At 44.6% G+C, this 21,341-nt stretch overlaps 1 protein-coding gene across 1 annotated transcript in view; it reads left to right on the top strand.

Annotated features, from left to right (window-relative positions):
* The first annotated feature begins 7,055 nt into the window (after positions 1–7,055).
* ADGRE1 (adhesion G protein-coupled receptor E1) overlaps positions 7,056–21,341 on the top strand; it is a 58,058-nt gene continuing 43,772 nt past the window's right edge. Inside the window, exons 1-9 of the mRNA XM_036282232.1 lie at positions 7,056–7,077; positions 9,257–9,403; positions 11,573–11,728; positions 11,843–11,962; positions 14,018–14,164; positions 16,586–16,735; positions 18,569–18,709; positions 18,795–18,941; positions 20,433–20,521. Coding sequence (XP_036138125.1) covers positions 7,056–7,077; positions 9,257–9,403; positions 11,573–11,728; positions 11,843–11,962; positions 14,018–14,164; positions 16,586–16,735; positions 18,569–18,709; positions 18,795–18,941; positions 20,433–20,521 — 1,119 coding nt within the window. The remainder of the gene's footprint in view (positions 7,078–9,256; positions 9,404–11,572; positions 11,729–11,842; positions 11,963–14,017; positions 14,165–16,585; positions 16,736–18,568; positions 18,710–18,794; positions 18,942–20,432; positions 20,522–21,341) is intronic.

Genomic DNA, 21,341 nt, shown 5'->3' with positions numbered 1-21,341 from the left:
TGCACAGCAGTGGTGGTGAGGGCAGGTCTAGTGGAGAGCTGAGGAAGATGGATAGTTAAATCTTGACACCTTGGCCGAGGGTCCTGGATTCAAATCTCAGGCCTCCAAGCAACCTTGGACACATCACATCTCCTCTCCAGACCTCAGTTTCCTTTTTCATTTTATTGTTGTAAAATAGGTGGAGTCAAAATTCCTACTTTGTGATGTTGACATGGCGATGTACGTAGTTAAATTTTGTTAGCAATGTGTCTAGCTCAGTGCTGGGTGTGTGATAATGGAGAGGCTTGTTTTAAGGGGTCAGTCAGGCTGTGAAGAGGCCTGGAGCTTGCGGCTCGCTTCTTTGGGGGGCAGGTGGTGGAAGATCACTTAGTATTGGCTGCAATACAACAGGCGATAAGAAATGGGAGATAGGTGTTGGTTGGAAAGCAGAAAAGAACAGGAGGGAAGCAGAGAGAGGGCAAGAACATAGTGGCCCACCAGCCAGACCAACTTCTCTTCACCGTGGAGAACGAATTTCAAGGGTTTGCCACACTGTCCTCATTAGTGGCAGCAACTCAGCAAAAAGGTCCACTGGGCATCTGGCAGCAATTGAGCAACTCTGGCTCCACCTACCTCCCGCCCCCAACACCCTCTGTTTTATTGCTCACCCCGAGGATGCAGAAAAGGTTCTCCTCTTTGACAGAAAGAGCACGATGTGGACTTTCAGCTTGCTCCTCTTCTGGGGTGAGTGTGAGTGTGAGTTAGATTCTGCAGAACCCAGAAGGCGCATCAGGGGAGGCTCAGCCACAGCCTGATCCACAGGGAGTGCTGGAGAGAGTGGCCCCAGGGAGGTTGACCTGCTCAGAGGCAAAGGGGCCAGGCTATACCCCTGCCTCTGTCAGTCATTGCATTTAAGTCAGTGAAACAGCTGGGGGATGGCTGTGCCAACCTGGTAGAGTGGATGGAGGGCGGTGCCAAGGGTGACTACCGGCCCACCCCTCCTGACCTGGCAAAGCGTAAAGAAATCACAAGCTGATGTAGGTAGCACCCCAGGAAGAGACTGCGTTTTCCTCATCACATATCCACTCCTGCTTTCATCACCACAGAAATCATTGACACTGAGGGAAATATGGGGACTGGCTGGGTGACAGGGTGGGTCCTGGCCGGACCTCAGAAGCATCTAACGACTTCTCTTTTCCCTGTTTGCAGGTTGGCAGCCCTGGTCAACACAGGCATATTTGGGTAAGAGACACCCCCTGACTGAAGGCAGTTAGACTTTAAGCAAGTGCCTCCACCTCTCAGTTTTGTCATCTGAGTAATAGGTTTTGTGATGACTCCTACCAAAAAAGATAGTTGTGAGGATTCAACTCCATGTGGGGCTCTGCAGTCACACTCCCTGGGTTGAAACTTGGTTTCATCGCTCATTGTCATGGGGACCTCGGGGTTTCAGTAAATTCCAGGGACTTCAATTTCCATGAAGATGAAAGTAAGAGGAGTGAATCCCACAGGGTTAGATAAGGACAAAAGAAGGTAAGACACAGGTAGTGCTGAGAATGGAATACAGTAAGTGCTCAATTAAATTAGCTCCTTCCCTACCTCATCCACCCCACCTCCTCCTGCCTCTCCTTTTCCTTCTTCCTCTCCTCCGTCTTTCCTCCCCCTTTTTCTCCTCGTCTTCCATCTCCTCTTCAGAGAAATATAAACTATCTGGTTCTTATTGGCTGGGCTGCAGGTGAGCCAAAGCTGGTAGTCAGTGAGGGGCACAGTCATGGTAACTACCAGGTCTCCTGGACTCCTTCCCAGTATTAGTTCATCCTCTTTGTCCTTGTCTTGCATTCTGACCTGTGGTGTGACCTGGGGCAGGTTGAACAAATGCTCTTGGACATCTCTTCCCACATCCGCACAATGTAGTCATAGCATGTACCAGAAGTAGGCTGACTGACAATCCTGACTTACCCCAGACCAGGGCGGCAGGAACCCCGGAATCTGGACTTTGAGTGCTAACACCAGCAAAGTCCTGGGAAAACCAAGACTTGTCACCTTACGTTGATGTGCTATTGTGGGGACTGTAGAAAATACATGGAAGGGACGGACCTATGAATAGAAGTTCTAGTTATACGTTAAAAACTCTTTGCCTCTCTGAGTCTCTTTTTTTTGCTTAGGTCAATTAAGTGACTCTTTGTTAAATTGTTTTGCTCATGATTGAGCATTATGTGTGTGCCTCACACGGACTGTTGAAGTGGCCTTTGGCCTGGTCTGCTGGTTCCCCGCCCCCCCCCCGCCCCAGCAGCAGCCAGACAGCACTTTTGAGCACCTGAGTTGGTGTTATCTCTCCTCTGCCTAGAGGCCTCCAGGGCTCCCACCTCCCTCAGGGTAGAAGCCAAAGTCTTCCCCGTGGCCCACAAGACCCCGTACGACCTGCTCCGAACTCTTCCTGTACTCACCTCCTTCGGCTCTGCCCCTCCCTCACTCTGCTCCAGCCGCACGGACCTCCTCGCTGTTCCTCCGACACTCCAGGCATGGTCCTGACTCAGGACTTTGCATATGCTGTGCCTTTTGCCTGGAATGTTCTTGCTTTACATAGATACATGGCTCCATCTATCACCTTCTTTAGTTTCCGCTCATGAGTCAGATTCTCAGTGACTATCCTATTTCTGACATTGTATCCCTCACCCTAACCCCTCCAGACAATCAGTTCTGTGAAGGTCGATAATTTTGTGTGTCTTGTTTCACTGCTGAATCCACGATGCCTAGAAGAGTCCTGGCATGTGTGTAAAGATATATTATAAGGAGTTGGCTCACTTGATTACAGAGGTTGGCAAGTCCCAAGATCTGCTGGGTGAGGTGCAGAGAGAGAAAAGGACTTGGGGAACTGAGCAGAGGTGAGCATGGCTGATGGGACAGCACAGGAGATGAGCTGGAGAGGTTGACAGGTGCTCAGGCACAGGGGACTGTTGTTCTGGTTGGGGTGGGCTTGAGCTGTGGCAGATAAAGCTAGAGGAAGAACACACCGGGAAGCTCAGAGTGGGGAGACCAAAAGTGGCAATGTGCCAGACGTCTGCAAAGAAAAAGGCTGGCTTTGCACATGAAAGAGGAAGCTGGAAATGAGAAGAAAAATACAATCTAAGTGCAGGGAAGGGAAATAAATAAGAAATTTGTAGGGGGCAAAAAGCCTTGCTTTCAAGATCCTAACCATGATAATTCATCCAATATATTTTTATGGCATGTTTTGTAAAGAGCTTTGCCATGGTATTCCATCCTACCAGCTGATGTTGGCAATATTGCTAACCCCTTTCTTTCTTTCACATGCTCCCCAATCCATTGGCAAATCCTGTTGGCATTACCTTTAGAATAAGTCCAGAATCTCATGCTTTCTGCTGCTCCTCTTGGGTAGTACCCACCATCATTGCTCACCTGGATGCGGCTCCAGGGAGAGAATCTGCTCCCTCCATCCTCCCGCTTCTGGTGTGGACGGCATTCCTTGGCTTGCAGAAGCATCATTCCAACTTCTGCCTCCACCGTCACATGGTCTTCTTCCTATGTCTCTGTCCCTCTCCTCCACTTCTTTTTTTTTTCTTTTAAATTAATCCTCATCCAAGGATATTTTTTCATTAAACCTTTATATAGAGTGGAAGGGAGAGAGAAAGAGAAAAAAAATATTGATGTGAGAGAGACACATCTATTGGTTGCTCCTGCATGACCCAAGCTGGGACTGGGGATCAAACCTGCAACACAAGTACATGCCCTTGACTGGGAATCAAACCCAAGACCCTTCGATCTGCAGGCCGATGCTCTAACTACTGAACCAAACCAGTCAGGGCTCTACTCCATTTCTTATAAGGACACCAATCATGTCAGATTCAGGGACCATCCTACTCTAGTATTTCTTCTTAACTTACATCTTAATGGCAGCTACAAAGAAGACTCTATCTCCAAACAAGGTCCCATTTTCAGGGACCAGGGTTTAGAACCTCAAAATATTTTTGTTTTTTAACTCATCTTTATTGTTGAATGTATTAAAGATGTCCCACCTTTTTTTCCCCATTAACCCCCTCCTCCCCAATCCCACCCTCCTCTAGCCTTCCCCACACTATTGTCGGTGTCCATTGGTTATGCATATATGCATAGAAGTTCTTTGGTTTATCTCATTCCGCCCTCCCTCCCCCGTTCCTTTTGAGGTTCATCAGTCTAACAACGAATTTGTACTTCTTAATTCCTTTATCTTTTTCACCCATCTCCCCAGCCCCCACCCATGTGGCAAGCAACAACAAGTTCTCTGTCTCAATGAGTCTGTTTCTGTTCTGCTCGCTCATTTTGTTTGTAAATTCAATTGTTGATAGATATGTATTAATTGCCATTTTATTGTTCATATTTTTGTTCTTCTTCTTCAAGAAGACCCTTCAACATTTCATATAATACTGGTTTGGTGGTGATGAACTCCTTTAGCTTTTCTTGTTTGGGAAACTCTTGATATGTTCATCGATTCTAAATGAAAGCTTTGCAGAATAGAGTAGGCTTGGTTGTAGGTCATTGCTTTTCATCACCTTGAATATCTCTTGCCACTCCTTTCTGTCCTGCAAAGTTTCTTTTGAAAAATTAGCTGACAATCTTATGGGAACTCCTTTGTAGGTTACAGACTACTTTTCTCTTGCTGCTTTTAAGATTCTCTCTTTGTATTCAACTTTTGGCATTTTGATGATGATGTGTCTTGATGTGGTCCTTTTTGGGTTCATGACTCTCTGTGCTTCCTGGACTTGTATGTCTATTTAGAAAAGTTTTCTGCCATTATTGTTTCAAACAGGTTTTCAATTTCTTGCTTTTTCTCTTCTCCTTCTGGCACCCCTATGATGCAAATGTTGGCATGCTTGAAGTTGTCCCAGAGGCTCCTTACACTATCATTTTTTTTTTCTTCCCCTGTTCTGATTGGGTGTTTTTCCTTCCTTATATTGCAAATCGATGGTTTGCTTCTTGGCTTTACCTTCTGTACTATTAATTCCCTGGAAATTATTCTTTATTTCAGTTAGTGCATCCTTCATTTCTGACTGGTCCTTTTTTATGTTGTTGATGTTCTCACTAAGTTCCTTGGAGCTCTCCTTAAGTTCCTTGAATGTCTCACTAAGTCCCTTGAATGTCTCACCAAGTTCCTTGAGCAACCTTATAACCTGTTTCCTGAACTCCGCATCTGATTGATTGCTTATCTTATTTTGTTTAATTCTTTTCCTGGAGTTCTGTTCTTTTCTCTCATTTGTGACATGTTTTTTTGTCTCCTCATTTTGGCTGGTTCCCTGTGATTGTTTCTATGTATTAGGTAGAGTTGCTATGTCTTCTAGGCTTCGTAGGGTGGCCTACTGTTGTAGGTGCCCTGTAGGATCCAGTGGCACAGCCTCCTTGATGGCCCCAGCTGGGCCCTCGAGGTGCACCCTTGTGTGGACTGTACACCCTTGTGTTGTAATTGAGTCTTGATTGCTGTTGGCATGTCAATGGAAGGTATTTACTCAGGCTGATCAGCTGCAAGGACTGGCTGTGCCTACTGACCTCTGGCCTCTGACTACCTTGGAGGATCAACTGTGTAGGGGCCCACCACACAGAGCAAGACTTACTTCATCAGGACTCTGGTACCCAGAGTCTGCTCATTGAGTGTGTCACTTGTGGAGGTGGTTGGGTGGTGGTGTTTTGATGTGGTCTGAAGCTATCCACTGGGTGTGCTGGCTCTGGGGCAAGGTCAGCCACTGACTGTGTTCTATCTGGGGCCACCAGGCTTAAGCTGCAAAGTGATCTGCCAATGGCTGCTTCTTGTGCTGGGCTTGGAGGTACCCAGGAAAAGCCAAGTTGTGAACCAAGGCTGGTTGCTTCTAGTGCCAGGCCTGGGGCCACTTAATGAGAAGTATGGGGCTTGCTGAGACCAGATGCTGCTTGTTTGAGAGATTTTGGGAGTCTCTGAAGCAGGATCCAAGAGAGGACAATCCTATGGTAAAGCCTTTGGAAACAGCTTGGGTGGGCCCAAAAGTTAGGTGGGGCAGGGCCTCAGGAAATCACCAGGGTGGGGCAAACAGTGTGAGCCAGGTTGTTGGAGTCTCAGATATGGCTGCATCTGCTGCCCCAGGGAAGGCTCACCAAAGGAACATCAGCCTCCACCAGCACATCTGTCCAGGAGAAAGCTGCCTCTCCAGCCCTCGTCCTGAGGCCAAACAGCTCAGTTCTTCCCTGTGTGTCTCTGGTGTCCCTCAAGCTGCCTCCCATTTAAGCTTATAGGGAGCATGTCTAAGTAAGTCTGTGCACAGGCCCTTTAAAAGGAGCTGCTTTAGCTGCCTCAGCCTCAGTTCCTGCTGTTTTTTCCAGCCTGAAGTTATGGGAACTTCTCTTCCTGTCACTGGAACCCTGAGCTGGGCTCATGGTGTAAAACGTGGACCCCTCACCCCTCAGGGAGGACCTTCCTAGCCGAGGTAGTCTCCTGATTTTTATCTGCCACACGTGGGTGAGGGACCAGCCCGTCTGAGTCTCTGCCCCTCCTACCAATCTCAATGTGGCTGCTTCTGCTTCTTTAATTTTGTAGTTGCAGGACTTCCATTCAGCTCAATGTCAGGTAGTTCTGAATGATGGTTGTGTTGTAGTTTATGTTGTAACCCAGGAGAATCAGCCTCACTCGGACACAAAGTAATTTTGAATATTAGGAGCTTTATTACCTGCACAGGGACTGCAGCCAACCTTCACAGAGGAGAACTGCAGCCCCAAGCTCAGGGGGAGGGTTGCTTATATAGGACAGGGGTTACTCAAGAGTCTAGCAGAGCAAGCAAGCTATGTGTACAGAAGCAGATATCAGCAGTTAGCAGCTGTACAAGTTGTTTATTTTATATTTCTTAACATTCACTAGACCCCAGCCTTGAATGTCTCATTGCCCCGTCTGGCATCTCCTGATTAGTTAAGCTCATGGTCAATACCCTTGTGGTCATGGCTGATGCATACCTTCCTCTTCAAGAGTTTTTGCGAAAACAACTCGGGTTCACAGAACCCAGAAGAGGTTCCTTCTTCTAGTGGATGGAGAATTACTGGGTTATAACAATTTAGTTGTAATTTTGATGTGGTTGTCGGAGGAGGCGAGTACATACTGCGTTTACCTATGCCGCCATCTTGACTGGTCACCATATCTTTTTTTTTTTTTAATTTTATTTTTGTTACAGATGTTTCTCCTTTTTTACCCCATTGATACCCTCCTCCCCATCCCTCCACCCCGTCCCCGGCTTTGTTGCCCACATCCATTGGTTATGCATACATGCATATAAGTTCTGTGGTTCATCTCTTCCCACCCACACCACCCCCTCTTCTGAGGGTTGTCAGTCTGTACCCTACTTCCGTGTTTCTGGGTCTACCCTATTCCTCAGACTGTTATATTCATTATATTCTATATATAAGTGAAATCATGTGGTGTTTGTCTTTTTTCTGCTTAGCTTGTTTCACTTAGGATAATACTTTCCAGGTCCCTCCATGTGGTCTCAAAGGATAAGAGATCTTTCTTTCTTACAGCTGCATAGTACTCCATTGTGTGTATGTACCACTGCTTTTTTATCCATTCGTCTACTGATGAACACTTGGGCTGTTTCCAGATCTTAGCTATTGTAAATAGTGCTGTTATGAACATGGGGGTACATATATTCTTTCTGATTGGTGTTTCAGGCTTCTTAGGGTATATTCGTAGAAGTGGGATCACTGGGTCAAATGGAAGTTCAATTTTTAATTTTTTGAGGTAGCACCGTATTGTTTTTCATAGTGGCTGCACCAGCCTGCATTCCCACCAGCAGTGCACTAGAGTCTCCTTTTCTCCACACCCTCACCAACACTTGATTGATGATTTGTTGATGGCGGCCATTCTGACAGGTGTGAGGTGATACCTCATCGTTGTTTTAATTTTCATCTCTCTGATGATTAGTGATATTGAGCATTTCTTCATATGTCTCTTAGCCATTTGTATGTCCTGTTTGGAGAGGTGTCTATTCAGCTCCTCTGCCCATTTTTTAATTGGGTTCTTTGTCTTCCTTTTGTTGAGTTGTATGAGCACTCTATATATTTTGAAAATTAACCCCTTATCTGTTGTATCATTGGCAGTGATGTTCTCCCATACAGTGGGTTGCCTTTCCATTTTGATGGTTGTTTCTTTTGCTGTGCAGAAGCTTTTGAGTTTGATGTAGTCCCATGTGTTTATTTTTTCCTTTGTTTCTGTTGCCTTAGGTGATGTATCAGTGAAAATTCTGCTGCATATGATGTCCGAAATTTTGTTGCCTACATTTTCTTCTAGAATTTTTATGGATTCACGGGTCACATTTAAGTCTTTTATCCATTTTGAGTTTATTCTTGTGTATGGTGTAAGTTGATGGTCTAGTTTCATATTTTTGCATGTAGCTGTCCACTTTTCGCAACACCATTTATTAAAGAGGCTGTCTTTACTCCACTGTATGCTCTTGCCACCTTTGTTAAATATTAATTGAGCATATTGCCTTGGGTCCATTTCTGGGTTCTCTGTTCTGTTCCACTGGTCCATATGCCTGTTCTTGTGCCAGTTCCAGGCTGTTTTGATTACAGTCACTTTGTAGTATAACCTGATATCTGGTATTGTGATCCCATCTACTTTGTCCTTCTTTTTCAAAATTGCTGTGGCTGTTGGGGGTCTTTTTGGGTTCCATATGAACTTTTGAAGTATTTGTTCTAGTTCTGTGAAATATGTCGTTGGTATTTTGATGGGGATTGCATTGAATCTATAGATTGCTTTGGGTAATATGGACATTTTAATGATGTTAATTCTTCCAATCCATAAACAAGGTATGTGCTTCCACTTTTTTATATCTTCCTCTATTTCTTTTTTCAATGTCCTGTAGTTTTCTGCACATAGGTCCTTTACTTCTTTGGTTAAGTTTATTCCTAGGTATCTTAATTTTTTTGCCATGATGGTAAATGGGATTGTTTTTTCAGTTTCTCTTTCTGTGAGTTTATCATTGGTGTGTAAGAATGCCGTCGATTTCTTGACGTTAATTTTGTATCTTGCTACTTCGCCAAATTCATTTATTAAGTCTAGTAGATTTTTGATGGAGTCTTTAGGGTTTTCTATGTATAATATCATGTTGTCTGCAAATAATGACAGTTTCACTTCCTCCTTTCCAATTTCGGTCACCATATCTTTATAGGAGACACAGTTCAACCCACACAGTCACCTTCATGCTCTCACATTGGCTTTCCCTGCTGCCCACTCTGGAGCTCTAACCCAGGCTCTTCCCTCTATGCTGCCTAGATGAAAATGAATGTTGGAACACCACCACGTGCCCAGCTTACGCCAGCTGCACCAACACAGTGGGAAGTTACTACTGCACTTGTAAACAAGGCTTCCTGTCCAGCAATGGACTGACGCATTTCAGAGGCACAGGAGTGGAATGCAAAGGTGAGTTCTTCTCCCTCCCTCCCTCCCTCCCTCCCTCCCTCCCTCCCTCCCTCCCTCCCTCCCTCCCTCCCTCCCTCCCTCCCTCCCTTCCTTCCTTCCTTCCTTCCCTCTTCCTCTTATCTTCCCTTCCTCTCTCTCTCTCTCTCTCTCTCTCTCTCCCCCCCCCCCCAATGAAGATGATTCCTGGTCACTAAAATTCCCAATGATTAGAGACAATATTATAATGAAAATAAAAATAAAGATCATGCTATTTATCGATATCCAGAAATGACCACTGATCTCATTTTGGGGCCCCTCCTTCTCCCTCTCCTTGCAGATAGTAAGATTTTCTAACATTTATTGAGTGCCAGACCCTATGTGAAGGGCTTTAGGTGCATTTTCCCATGGAATCAAGTGTAGAAGTGAGATGCTTCTCCATTGGACAGATGAAGAAACTGAGGTGAAAGAGATGAAATGACTTGTGTAGGGTCATGCAGTCGAATTGGAATTCAAACCCAGGTTTTTCAGACTTTAATGGTGGTATCTCAACACATGACCTATTTGGCACACTCTAGTTATGAGGTTTTGGGAAAATGTGTTTAATCTCTCCAAGTCTCAATGTTTCTATTGGGTGTTTGAGAGCATCTACCTCCAAGGATGGTTTGAAAGATTAAATACAATAATGTTTGCAGTGTGCTAGGCACATACACAATCCCAAGAGCTACTATTAACATAAATAATATAAACTCAAATAATTCTCAACAAGCTAAGTTCTTTGTCTGCATTTCTTATATCTAGACCGCAATTCTCCTCTTGACAATAAAGATCTATCTGTGTGTTTGAATAAGATCAGGAGTCAGCAAACTTCTTCTGTCAGGGGCCAGATAGTTATATGATCTTTTTCATGACTACTCAGTACTCCAGCTGTATTGCAAAAGCAGTCACAGATGATACATAAATTAATGGATGTAACTGTTTTCCAATAAAACTTTATTTACACAAACAAGTGGGCCAGATTTGACCCATGGGCTGTAGTTGGTTGAATAAGATAATTCATTTCTATCATTGTAGTTCCCAGGGAGCCATAAACATCCTTCTTTGGGCTACAGTTTATGGGGTATTCAGTAAGCTCAGTAGCGCTGGTGGCTTGGGTTTTAAAATTTGGGGTGAAAACAACATTCTCCATCTAGAAAATGATGGATACTACAACCAGGATTTTGTCTACTCTATGTCTTTGACCCACCACTACAGTGCCTCAGTATCACTAGATATTTGTCACTGAAGGAACATGTGTTTCTTTATGTCAACTCCAGATTTAATCATCCTGTTATTGAAAGACCCTTAGGTTGTTTCTAATGTTTTACAACTTTAAGCAAAGCTGGGATGAATATCCCCATGATCTTATCTTGGTGGACAGTGGAACGCCAGATTTCTCTTTAAGAGAGGTGCAATTTGCCAGGAGAGAGCTGTAGGAGACTTGCCTTGAAATTTTATTTGCATGACAGGTACATAGCAAGTGTTTATTTAGGGTGGCTTTATGGAGTAGTGCTGAAGGAGACTTGGGGTGGACCACCCATGGTACCATGATTGCATAATTCTATGGGTGCTTCAATGAATATGTTCTTAGAGGTGGTTTTGCAAGGTGTTCTTGACCCATTAACAGACCTCTGCAAACTTAGTGCATAAAAAAAATAACAATAATTTATTTTGCTCATGAATAAATCTACAATTTGGTCTGAGTTTGATAAGGACAACTTGTCTCTGTTCCACACAGTATCAGTTGAGTTGGCTCATGTGGGACTTAGAGGATCCACTTTGAAGAGGGCATACTTACATGGCTGGCAAGCAGGTGATGGCTGTTGGCTGGTTGCTCCACCAGGCTGTGGGCTGGAGGTCTTAGTTCTTCTCCATGCGGACTGCTTTGTCATGACTGGTTGAGTTTCCTCACAGTATGGCGGCTGAGTTCTAAGAATGAGCATCTCAAGAGAACAATGCATGATTTTTTATGACATTGGTGTCACTCCCACCATAGTCACAAGCATGCTTAGATTCAAGGAGAGGGAACATAGACCCGCTGCTTAAATTCACATTGAAGGAAGGATATTAGGAATGGAAGACATTACAATCATCTTTGGAAAATACAGTTTTTTATATAAGATGAGGCAAATTTGTAACTGTTTCTCTGTCTAGATATAGATGAATGTTCTTCAAGCTTCCTACGATGTGGTCCTAACTCAGTCTGCAAAAACCTGCCGGGGAGGTACAAATGCAGCTGCTTGCCTGGTTTCTCTTCTTCCACTGGGAATGATTGGAGCCCGAAAAAACCAGGTCATTTCTTCTGTACAGGTAATGCTCCTGGGCTCCGCATGGGTGTTTAGTGGACAGCTACCATGGGCATATGTGTATCTAACCTTAGACAGCCAATATTTTGTCTGCTAACTCTCTTCCACTGCTCCTCAGACATCAATGAATGCCTCAACAGTGGAGTCTGCCCAGAGCATTCTGAGTGTACCAACTCTTTGGGAAGCTACAGTTGCCACTGCCACGATGGGTTCATCTATAACAACTCCCTCTGCGAAGGTATGGAGGACTTGCTCTTCTTCATTTATCTACTTAATGTAGTATCACCTCACTTAATGATTCTATGAAATAGGGATGATGAGCTTCATCTTAAGAATGATAAAATTGAGCCCTGGCCGGTTTGGCTCAGGGGTTAGAGCATCAGCCCATAGACCAGAGATGCCCGGGTTTGGTTTCTGCTAAGGGCACCTACCTTGGTTGCGGTTTGCCCCAGCCCCAGTTAGGGTTGTGTGGGTGGCAGCCATTCAATGTGTCTCTCTCACATCAATGTTTCTCACTCTCGCTTCCTCCTTTTCTCCCTCCCACTCTATCTGAAGATAAATGCAAAAATGTCCTTGGGTGAGGATAATAAAAATAGATGAATAAAAATGATAAAATTGAGGCTCAGAGAGATGAAGTCACTTGCTTAAGGACACACAGCTATTAAAGTGGGATTTGAACTGTTGAGATCTTATTATGAGTTAAGCATTGGGGTCAGAAAGTACTTGAGAGCATGGGAGGCTCTGTCCCTAGAGTGATCTTTCTCCCAGGGGAAATTGGCCATGTCTGGAGACATTTTTGATTGTCAAAACTGGAGGTGGTGGTGGGGTTGTGTATGCTGTCATTTAGTAGGTAGAGGCAAGAGATGCTGCTAAACATGTTACAATGCACAGGACAGCTTCCCACAATAAAAACTTGTCTGATGGCCCAGCCGGTGTGGCTCAGTGGGTTGAGCATTGTCCAATGCACCAGGAAGTCATGGGTTTGAGGGGATATGCAGGAGGCAGCCATTTAATGTTTTTGTCTCATTGATGTTTCCATCACCCACTCCTTCTCCCTTCCTTTCTCTCTGAAATCAATAAAAACATTAAAAAAAAATTGTTTGATGGTGGGCAAAGGTGTACTGGCCACCACAATGAGAAATTAGCTTCAGACTGAAAAACTACCCGACTCTTGTTACTGTGCTTTTTTATTGTATAACTCAGGTGCGAATGATGGATAAGACAAAGGGACAAAGAATGCAGTGCAGTAGTGCCAGGGTCCATATCTCCTGGTGGTCTTGTGACAGATAATCAGTTTGATTTTATCTTGGTTGTCATGGCATTCCAGCCATTATTAACAAAATATTTGTGGCTACATTTTAAGGAACACAGATAATCATCAACTTTAGAAGGCATTTTTTTGGTATGTGCCCCTAGCGGGAACTGAACCCGGGACTCTTTGGTCCGCAGGCCAATGCTCCAACCGCTGAGCCAAACTGGCCAGAGCCAGAAGGCTTTGATATGCTTGCTAAGCACAGTGAGGTTGTTCACAGCACACTCACAATGAAATGAGATACAGACACAGAAATGGAGTGGGTTTTGTTCACATCTTCATCTATGCAAAAATGATCCCATCCCAAATGTCAGTAATGCTAAGGTAGCAACACTGTCCTAGGGAGACCCAAACTTCAGAACTTTCTCTTAAAAGGTATTTGAACTAAAACCTTGCTTTACTGATCTTGGTTGGGGTGTCCACATGTCTGGGGGTGATTCCTCTCTCTTCCACATTGTCTTTCATTCTTCACTAGGCCAGTCTAGGGTTTGTTCAGTATGGCAGAAGCCCCAAGAATAAGCAGAAGCAAACAGCCCTCTAGAGGTCTAAGTTTGCTAGTGGCATTACACCACTTTCACTGTGTCTGTTGGCCAATGCGTCACAGGGCCAGCTAGGTTCAAGGGGCCGCAGAGCGACTCCACACAGTAGAAAGAGGGGTGGGGAGCCATGCTGCACTGCACAGTCCACACCCCACGGTGTGGGTGCCGGGAGGAGTGAAAGACCATGGACTCCTCTGTAATCTGTGATCATTATGCTTTGAAATGATTTGCTACCCTTTTGCTTACACACTGTTGCCTAAAGTTTGTTCTCCCTGGCCACACCTCACTGCAAGGGAGGTTAGGAAGAAGGGGGGAACATGGTATTGGGGTGCAGCAGCACTGTGTGTCACCAGTTAGGAACATGTAGAGGAAATCCTGTTTGCAGTCTCCTGCCCTCAGTTCCTTCCCTGCCTTGACCTGGGTTTTCATTTCCACTCACCAGATATGGATGAATGTGCCTATCCCGGAGCTTGCCCAGAGCACGCGACCTGCCACAACAGTTTTGGAAGCTACTCTTGTGTCTGCAGCTCAGGATTTGAACTCAGCAGTGGAGACATGAGTTTCTATGGCTCAGGAGCGATGTGTGAAGGTAGGTGAAGGAGTCTGTTGGGGACTCAGGTCCAAGCCTGTTTGCAAAGACAGCTGTGGTGGGGCAAGGATGGGGTGGATCTCAGCTGAGTTCAAGGCCCTCATCTGCAGCGCTGAAACAAAAAATCATTCATTTATTTTTTCATTCATTTATGCACTCATTCAACAAATACTTACTTACTTTACATGGGGCACTATTCTAGGGCTGGCAGACACAGTGGTGAAAAACACAGGCAAAAATATTTGTTCTCCTGTAACTTATCATCTAGTGCGGAGGGAGACAGATAACAAAGAAACGAAGCATGAATGCGTTGTGTGTCTAGGACAGTTAAAGGAGATCAAGATGAACAAGGCAGGGGAGGCAGATAGAGCATGCTGCAGTGAGTTTCCAATTTTTATAGAGCAAAGGTCACACCAAGCAGTTGATATTTGAGAATGACCTTGAGGAATTGAGGAAATGAGATGTTGGGTATCTGAGGAAGGGTGCGCCAGGAGGAGGAAAGAGCAGGTACAAAGGCCTGGAGGCAGCATCTCAGCCAAGGACCAAGCTCTTCCGCAAGTGACCTCCTTTGGTCCTCCCAGCAACCTGGTAGTATTGGTGATATTTTGTAGTCTTTTTCTGTTGTTGTTAATCCTCACCTGAGGATATTTTTCTTCATTGATTTTTAGACAGAGTGGAGGGGAGGAATGGAAGGGAGAAAGAGAGAGAAACATGATGTGAGAAAGACACATCGATTGGTTGCCTCCTGCACATGCCCCAGTGAGAGCTGGGGATCAAACCTGCAACCCAGGTATGTGCCCTTGACCGGGAATAAAACCCGAGACCCTTCAGTGCCTGGGCCATTGCTCTAACCACTGAGAAACACTGGCCAGGGCTTTTATACTTATTTTTGAGATGAGGAAATGGAGCCTCCATTGTGGTGGAGTCACTTTTCTAAGGTCTAACAGACAGGAGGTAGGAGGGTCAGCATCTGAACCGTGCCTAGGTGTGACTTCACACCTATGCTCCCAACCACCATGCTATTCTGCCTCCAAATCAGGCTGCAAACTTAGGCAACTCAGGGTGGGCATGCATGGAGCAGACATCGATTCTATCACTGTATTTCCGGACTCTGAGACTCAAGACATCCTGGGAAGCAGTTATTTAAACATTTCAGATCCAGACAGAACCTACGTTTAAATCCTCATTGTGCCTTTCACAAGCACCGTAATAATGCACAATTTTGAAGGCTCAGTTTCCTTCTCTGAAAAATGGAGATAACATTTACATCCACCTCATAGGGCTGCTCTGAGCTTTCATTGAGCTGATGCATGTAAAGCATCTACCACAGTGCCTGCCACAAGAAAAGCTCAACATGTTAGCAGATAATTTTTTATTTTAGTTAACAAATCCTGACCTAGTCCTCGCTATGCCCAAGATCCTGTTCTGAGCATTTTACAGATATCACATTACTGTATCTCCTGAACAGCCTTATGGGGTGGGTTCTGTCATTATCTCCATTTGACAGAAACGGAGACACAGATAAATTCTCTTGTCCAGTGTATTAGTCAGCTCAGGCTGGCTAATGCTTCGGGCTGGGGGCTTAAACAACAGACATTATTTCTCACAATTCTGGAGGCAGGGTGCTGGTGTGGCCAGATTATGGTGAAGAGTCTCTTTTTGGCTTTCCGGGGACTGCCTTCTTGCTGCACCCTCGCATGGCAGAGAGAAAGAGCTCTTGTGTATCTTTCCCTTCTTATAAGGGCACTAACCCCATCATGAATTCCCCACCCCCATGGTCTCATCTAAACCTAATTATGTTCCATAGGGTCATGTCCAAATACCATCCCATTGATTTAGTGCTTCAACATATAAATTTGGGAGGACATAATTCAGTTCACAGCACCCAGTAACACAACTTATGAGGGACAGAGCCAGGCTTACAACCCAAGATGTCCACGCCCTCCAGCGCTCCACTCTGATACATCTCAGTTGTTATTTATTAATAATATAGTGATTCCTTGGAGAGGTATTGGCATTAACCAGGGAAAGAAGGGAGTAAATGTGTCTGAGGCTGAGGGGACACAGGCGAGAAAGAAGAGCCTTCACGAACCTACAGAAAATCAACAAATCTGGACCACGAGTTATGTAGGGTTAGAAGCAGAAGATGAGGGAAGTAAGCACAGCTGAGAGCAGACCTTCTGAGTCGCACAGGTTCTAGTGAGGAGTTTGGGATTTACCCCGAGCCATGGGAGCCTCTTCAGAAGATTTGTGTGGGTCGTAGACATGCCTCTCAGTGCTTCCCTTCCACAGCAATGAATGTGTGTAAGAAGGTGGGTGGGGGCCAGGAAACCCCATGGCTTCTGTCCCTGGTGGGCTGTGTACTGCTGTTACAGCCTCAACATCCTGCATCCTTATGACTTAGACCAATTTTCTGTTTAGATGTGGATGAATGTTCCAGAAACTTGACTCTTTGTGGTCCCAATACTGTCTGCACCAACCTCCCAGGAGAATACAGTTGCTCCTGCCTGCCGGGTTTCATTTCACCTAATGTGTGGACCCCCAAGCAACCAGAGACATTCAAATGTACAGGTAATTCTTCCAGCCACGAGGAGGACTTCTCAAAGGAGGTCGAATGACCCTGAAAAGCAGTGGCACATGACAACAACCCTTTTTTCTTGCTCATGATTTTACAGGTTGACCACGTGGGTTTTCTGGGGCACCAAGATGGCTGGCAGATCTGAATCAGCCTTGTTTAGATGGCTGGTAGTTGGTGCTGGTCTCTGGCTGGAAGCTTAGTTGGGGCCCCCAGTTTTCACTGTGGGCCTTGCCGCAAGGCTGCTTAGGTTTCCTCATGGCACAACAGCTGGTCTCCAAGAAGGAAGGTTTAAAGAGGTAGAAAGCAGAAATGCCAGTCCTCATAAGACCTGGGCTTGGCAGTTTTCTATTACATTCTATTGGTCATAGTCAGGACCAGCCTAGATTCAGAGGAAGGAGAAATAAACTCCCCATCCTGCTTGGGGAACACGTGTGTACAAGAAGTGGAAGGGTTGATGGAAGCCGTCCTCAGAGTATCTACTACACTACAGAACACATTTTATATTCCTTATCCCCCAGGGGAAATCATGCTTCTTTTTATTAGAAATGATCTATTTCTTCTTATTGATCTACACTAGCTGCTGACATTGTTAGAAGCAGAACAATAGAGTGATAAAATTGAAAGGGACCTTAGAGAGAATAATACGGCTCTAATGGCTCCTGGGATCCTATTCAGAATCCTGGTCAAGGGCAAGAAAGCAAAACCATGGACTTGCACCCCACTTTTCATCCCACTATCCTTTCTTTCATTTGTCTTACCTATTCAGGTTTCACTTCACACGAACAAATGTTTTCTTGGCCAAAAAGTTTTGAAAATCATGCATGAGTCCAGCTCTATATACAAAAGATAAATTCCATCTCTGCTATTTCTGACAAGAACTTGCCTAGTTGATGCTTAAATATCATCCCTTTCCCATTCCATAAATGAAGACTAGTCACATTGATACCAAACCCAGGTTCAGCTGCTTGCCACTTGAAAGCCAATAATCAAGAGACAAGGGTTGGTGGAAGGAAAATGGGTTTATTTAAGAGCTGGCAGCCTGAGAAGATGTTGGACTAATGTCACAAAGACATATAACAGCCCTGGCCGGTTTGGCTCAGTGGTTAGAGTGTTGGCCTGCGGTCTGGAGAGACCCTGGTTCGGTTCCAGCTAAGGGCACGTACCTCGGTTGCAGTTTGTCCCCGGCCCTGGTTGGGTCATGTGGGTGGCAATCACTTGATGTGTCCCTTTTACGTCAATGTTTCTCTCTCTGTCTCTTCCTCTCTTTCCCTCCCACTCTATCTGAACAAAAAAAATGAATAAAAGTCTTCGGGTGAGGATAGAAAAAAAAAGATCTTAAAAAAAAAAGACATATAACAGTTGGATGCAGGCAGGGGTTTTATAAGGAGGAAGGAGGAAGAAAAAAAAAACCAGAATAAAGGAATTGAAAGGAGGGGGTTGAGAGAGTTCTCCACTGAGGGGACTCTGTACCAGTCCATACAGTATGTTCAGATAACCGCTTGAAGGTCATCAAATCTCCTGGAGCTGGAAGAGCTGGAGATTAGAGTCTACTTCTTTTGAAGTTAGTTCCTAGAATTCTTAAGAAAATAGGCTGTTTATCTGAAGTTACATATTAGTTAACAGGTCATCATTTACAGAGACAATGTTAAAAGAATGTTGGGGTGGATTGTAGCATGGCCCCACCCTAGAGACAGAGGGTTCTGGGAAATGTAATCCCTGGTTGGGCTGCCATGATTTAAATGACAACTCTATGCTTCAGAATGGGAAGCATGACTTTTGTTGGATTGTTGGCTAACTCAGCTTCACACCCATTCTCTACTACACAGATATTGATGAGTGCCTGGGTATATGCCCTTTCAATGCAACATGCACCAATACCCTTGGGAGCTACTATTGTACCTGTCACCCTGGCTTTGCACCAAGCAATGGACAAATGAACTTCACAGAGCAAGAAGTGGAATGTAGAGGTGAAGGGAGGGTTGTCTGGACATCCCTGGGAAAAAAAGATCTTCTCGTTCTTTTGGTTGTTTGATATTCTCAAGTTCTTTGCAGATATTGATGAGTGCGTTCAAGATCCATCACCTTGTGGCCCCAATTCTGTCTGCACCAATGCCCTGGGCTCCTACAGCTGTGGCTGCATTGAGGGCTTTCGTCCCAAGCCAGAAGGCTCCTGGAAATATGGCAACTTCAGCTGCAAACGTAATAATCTCCTTGTGTGTCTTGGCAATGGAATCTGTGTCTTGCTCCCTCTACCCAACCTTCAGATCCTTTCCTTACTTTCACCTCATCTACATGTTCTCTCTTTATTCATTCATTAATTTATTAATTAATTCACTCATTCAATAAATTATTTGGGGGGCATCTATTAATTAGTTAATGAATCAAAGAGGCTCCTGTGCTACGTACTGAGAAGTCAGTCCTCAATATGATGGGCATGATACTTGCCTTCATGTAGCTTATAGTCTAGGGAAGGAAGTAGAGGGCATATATATAGTTACTTAATGACCACAATGAGTGTGATCATTGCAAAATCTTAGAACATTTTGGAATGACTAAAATGTTTAATATGCTCTGGGCAAATGACATTTATTTATTTATTTATTTTTATTTATTTATTTTTTATCCTCACCCGAGGACATTTTTCCATTTTTTGTTCAGGTAGAGTGGGAGGGAGAGAGAGGAACAGAGAGAGAGAGAGAGAAACATCAATGTGAAGGGACACATCGAGTGGCTGCCACCCGCACGACTGACCAGAGCCTGGGACAAACTGCAACCAAGGTACATGCCCTTAGCGGGAACCGAACCCGGGTCTCTCAGGACCGCAGGCTGGCGCTCTAACCGCTGAGCCAAACCGGCCAGGGCTTGGGCAAATGACATTTAAACTGAAGCTTGAAGGAAGAGTAGAAATTATTCAGATGAAGAGTAGAGATCACAGGCGAAGGCCCTGAGGCTAACACCGAGGGAGGGCAATGGGAAATGGCATTAGCCGCATCTGAGAAGGTGGGTAGAGGTCAGATTCTGCAGGACATTGTGAGCCATGTAAAGAATTTAGGAGTCTTTTTGCCAAGAACAATGGGAAACCATAAGAGGTTAAGAATTGTAAATTATGGGTTATTTGAGATGTTGAAAATATAGGTAACTTATGTGGAAGCAGTGAAGTACAGTAATACGACGACTCTATCTGAGGCCCTTGCCAATATAAGCAGTAGAGCCCTGGCAGGTGTGGCTCAGTGTTTAGAGCACTAGCCTATGCACCAAAGGTTTTCGGGTTCGATTCCCAGTCCAGAACACATACTTGGGTTGCAGGTTCGATCTCTGGCCCTGATTGGGATTGTGTAGGAGGCAACCAATTGATGTGTCTCTCTCACATCCATGTTTCTCTCTTTCTCCCTCCCTTCTACTCTCTCTAAAAATCAATGGAAAAAAAAATATCCTCGGGTGAGAGCTAACAACCACAGAAAAATTCTCCCCTTGTATGTATTTCTAAACAATATCTTGCTTAGTTTATTTTTGCAATGGAGCTTTATAAAACATCTCAGAGTACCTGATGTCATAGTGTATAGTTTATTTTTACTGTTGTATAATATGGTAACGGATGGATTTTAGGCAGGGGGTGATGCAATCAGACTTGCTTTCAGTCCTATCTTGCTGTGGTTAAGCTTGATTTGGTTGCTTTTGTTTTCTTCCTAGGAGTTCCCTTCAAGTGTAAAGAAGATGTGATACCTAACAATAAACAGGTCTTGCTATGCCAAGTGGGAGCAGCAGTGGAGCCTGAAGATGTAAGTATTTTTTTTAAGGTTTCCAGTTCTTGAGGTTTTCCTAGAAGCCAATTAGGTATAGGATATTGTTTGAACATCTAACAAATGTAAAACTAACAGTGCCCTAAGAAAAACAGCAAGTTATTCCTCTCTTTGTACCAGTCTGAGTGTAAACTGCTGAGAGCTGATATGATGGCTCCATGATGCTCTGCCATCATTAATACAAGACTTCCTCATTGTGGTCCAGTATGGCTGCTGCAGCCCCTGCCACCACATCAGCATTCCAGCTGGTGGGCAGGGGAGAAGGGGAAGTGAAAGGCACTGTCCTTTCTTTTAAGACTATGACACAGTATCACTTCTGCTTATACCTCATTAGCCAGAAATTAATCATATGGCCATACAACCCAAAGGAAAACCGAGAAGGAAGGACATTCGCTTATTTAAAGCTTGAGGATTCTTTTACCAGAAGAAGAAAAGAGGTTGGAGTCTCACCACCAGTGAAGGTGTTGGGGCTGTGTGTGTGTGATATACATAGGATGGGTGTTATACAGCCCTCAGGCCAGACAAAGAGGAATGTGGATGTCTTGGTTCTCTAATGAAGTCAATGTAATGAGTCAAGTCTTCATGAGCATCTTCAGGAATTGAGGTCACTATTTTAATCTGAGCATGGAAATTAGCTTAGGAATTCCCATGCACTTTGGACCACTTTTTTTTTTTTTCTTTATTGATTTTTAGGGAGGAAGGGAGAGGTAGAGAGAGATAGAAACATCAATGAGAGAGAACATTGACTGACCACCTCCTGTAAGCCCCACACTGGGGATCGGGCCCACAACCAGGGCAT

Source organism: Molossus molossus, unplaced genomic scaffold, assembly GCF_014108415.1.
Source record: "Molossus molossus isolate mMolMol1 unplaced genomic scaffold, mMolMol1.p scaffold_m16_p_4, whole genome shotgun sequence".
NCBI classification, from domain to species: Eukaryota; Metazoa; Chordata; class Mammalia; order Chiroptera; family Molossidae; genus Molossus; species Molossus molossus.
Note: the sequence above shows the minus strand (reverse complement) of the source record. Positions and strands in the feature narration are given on the sequence as shown.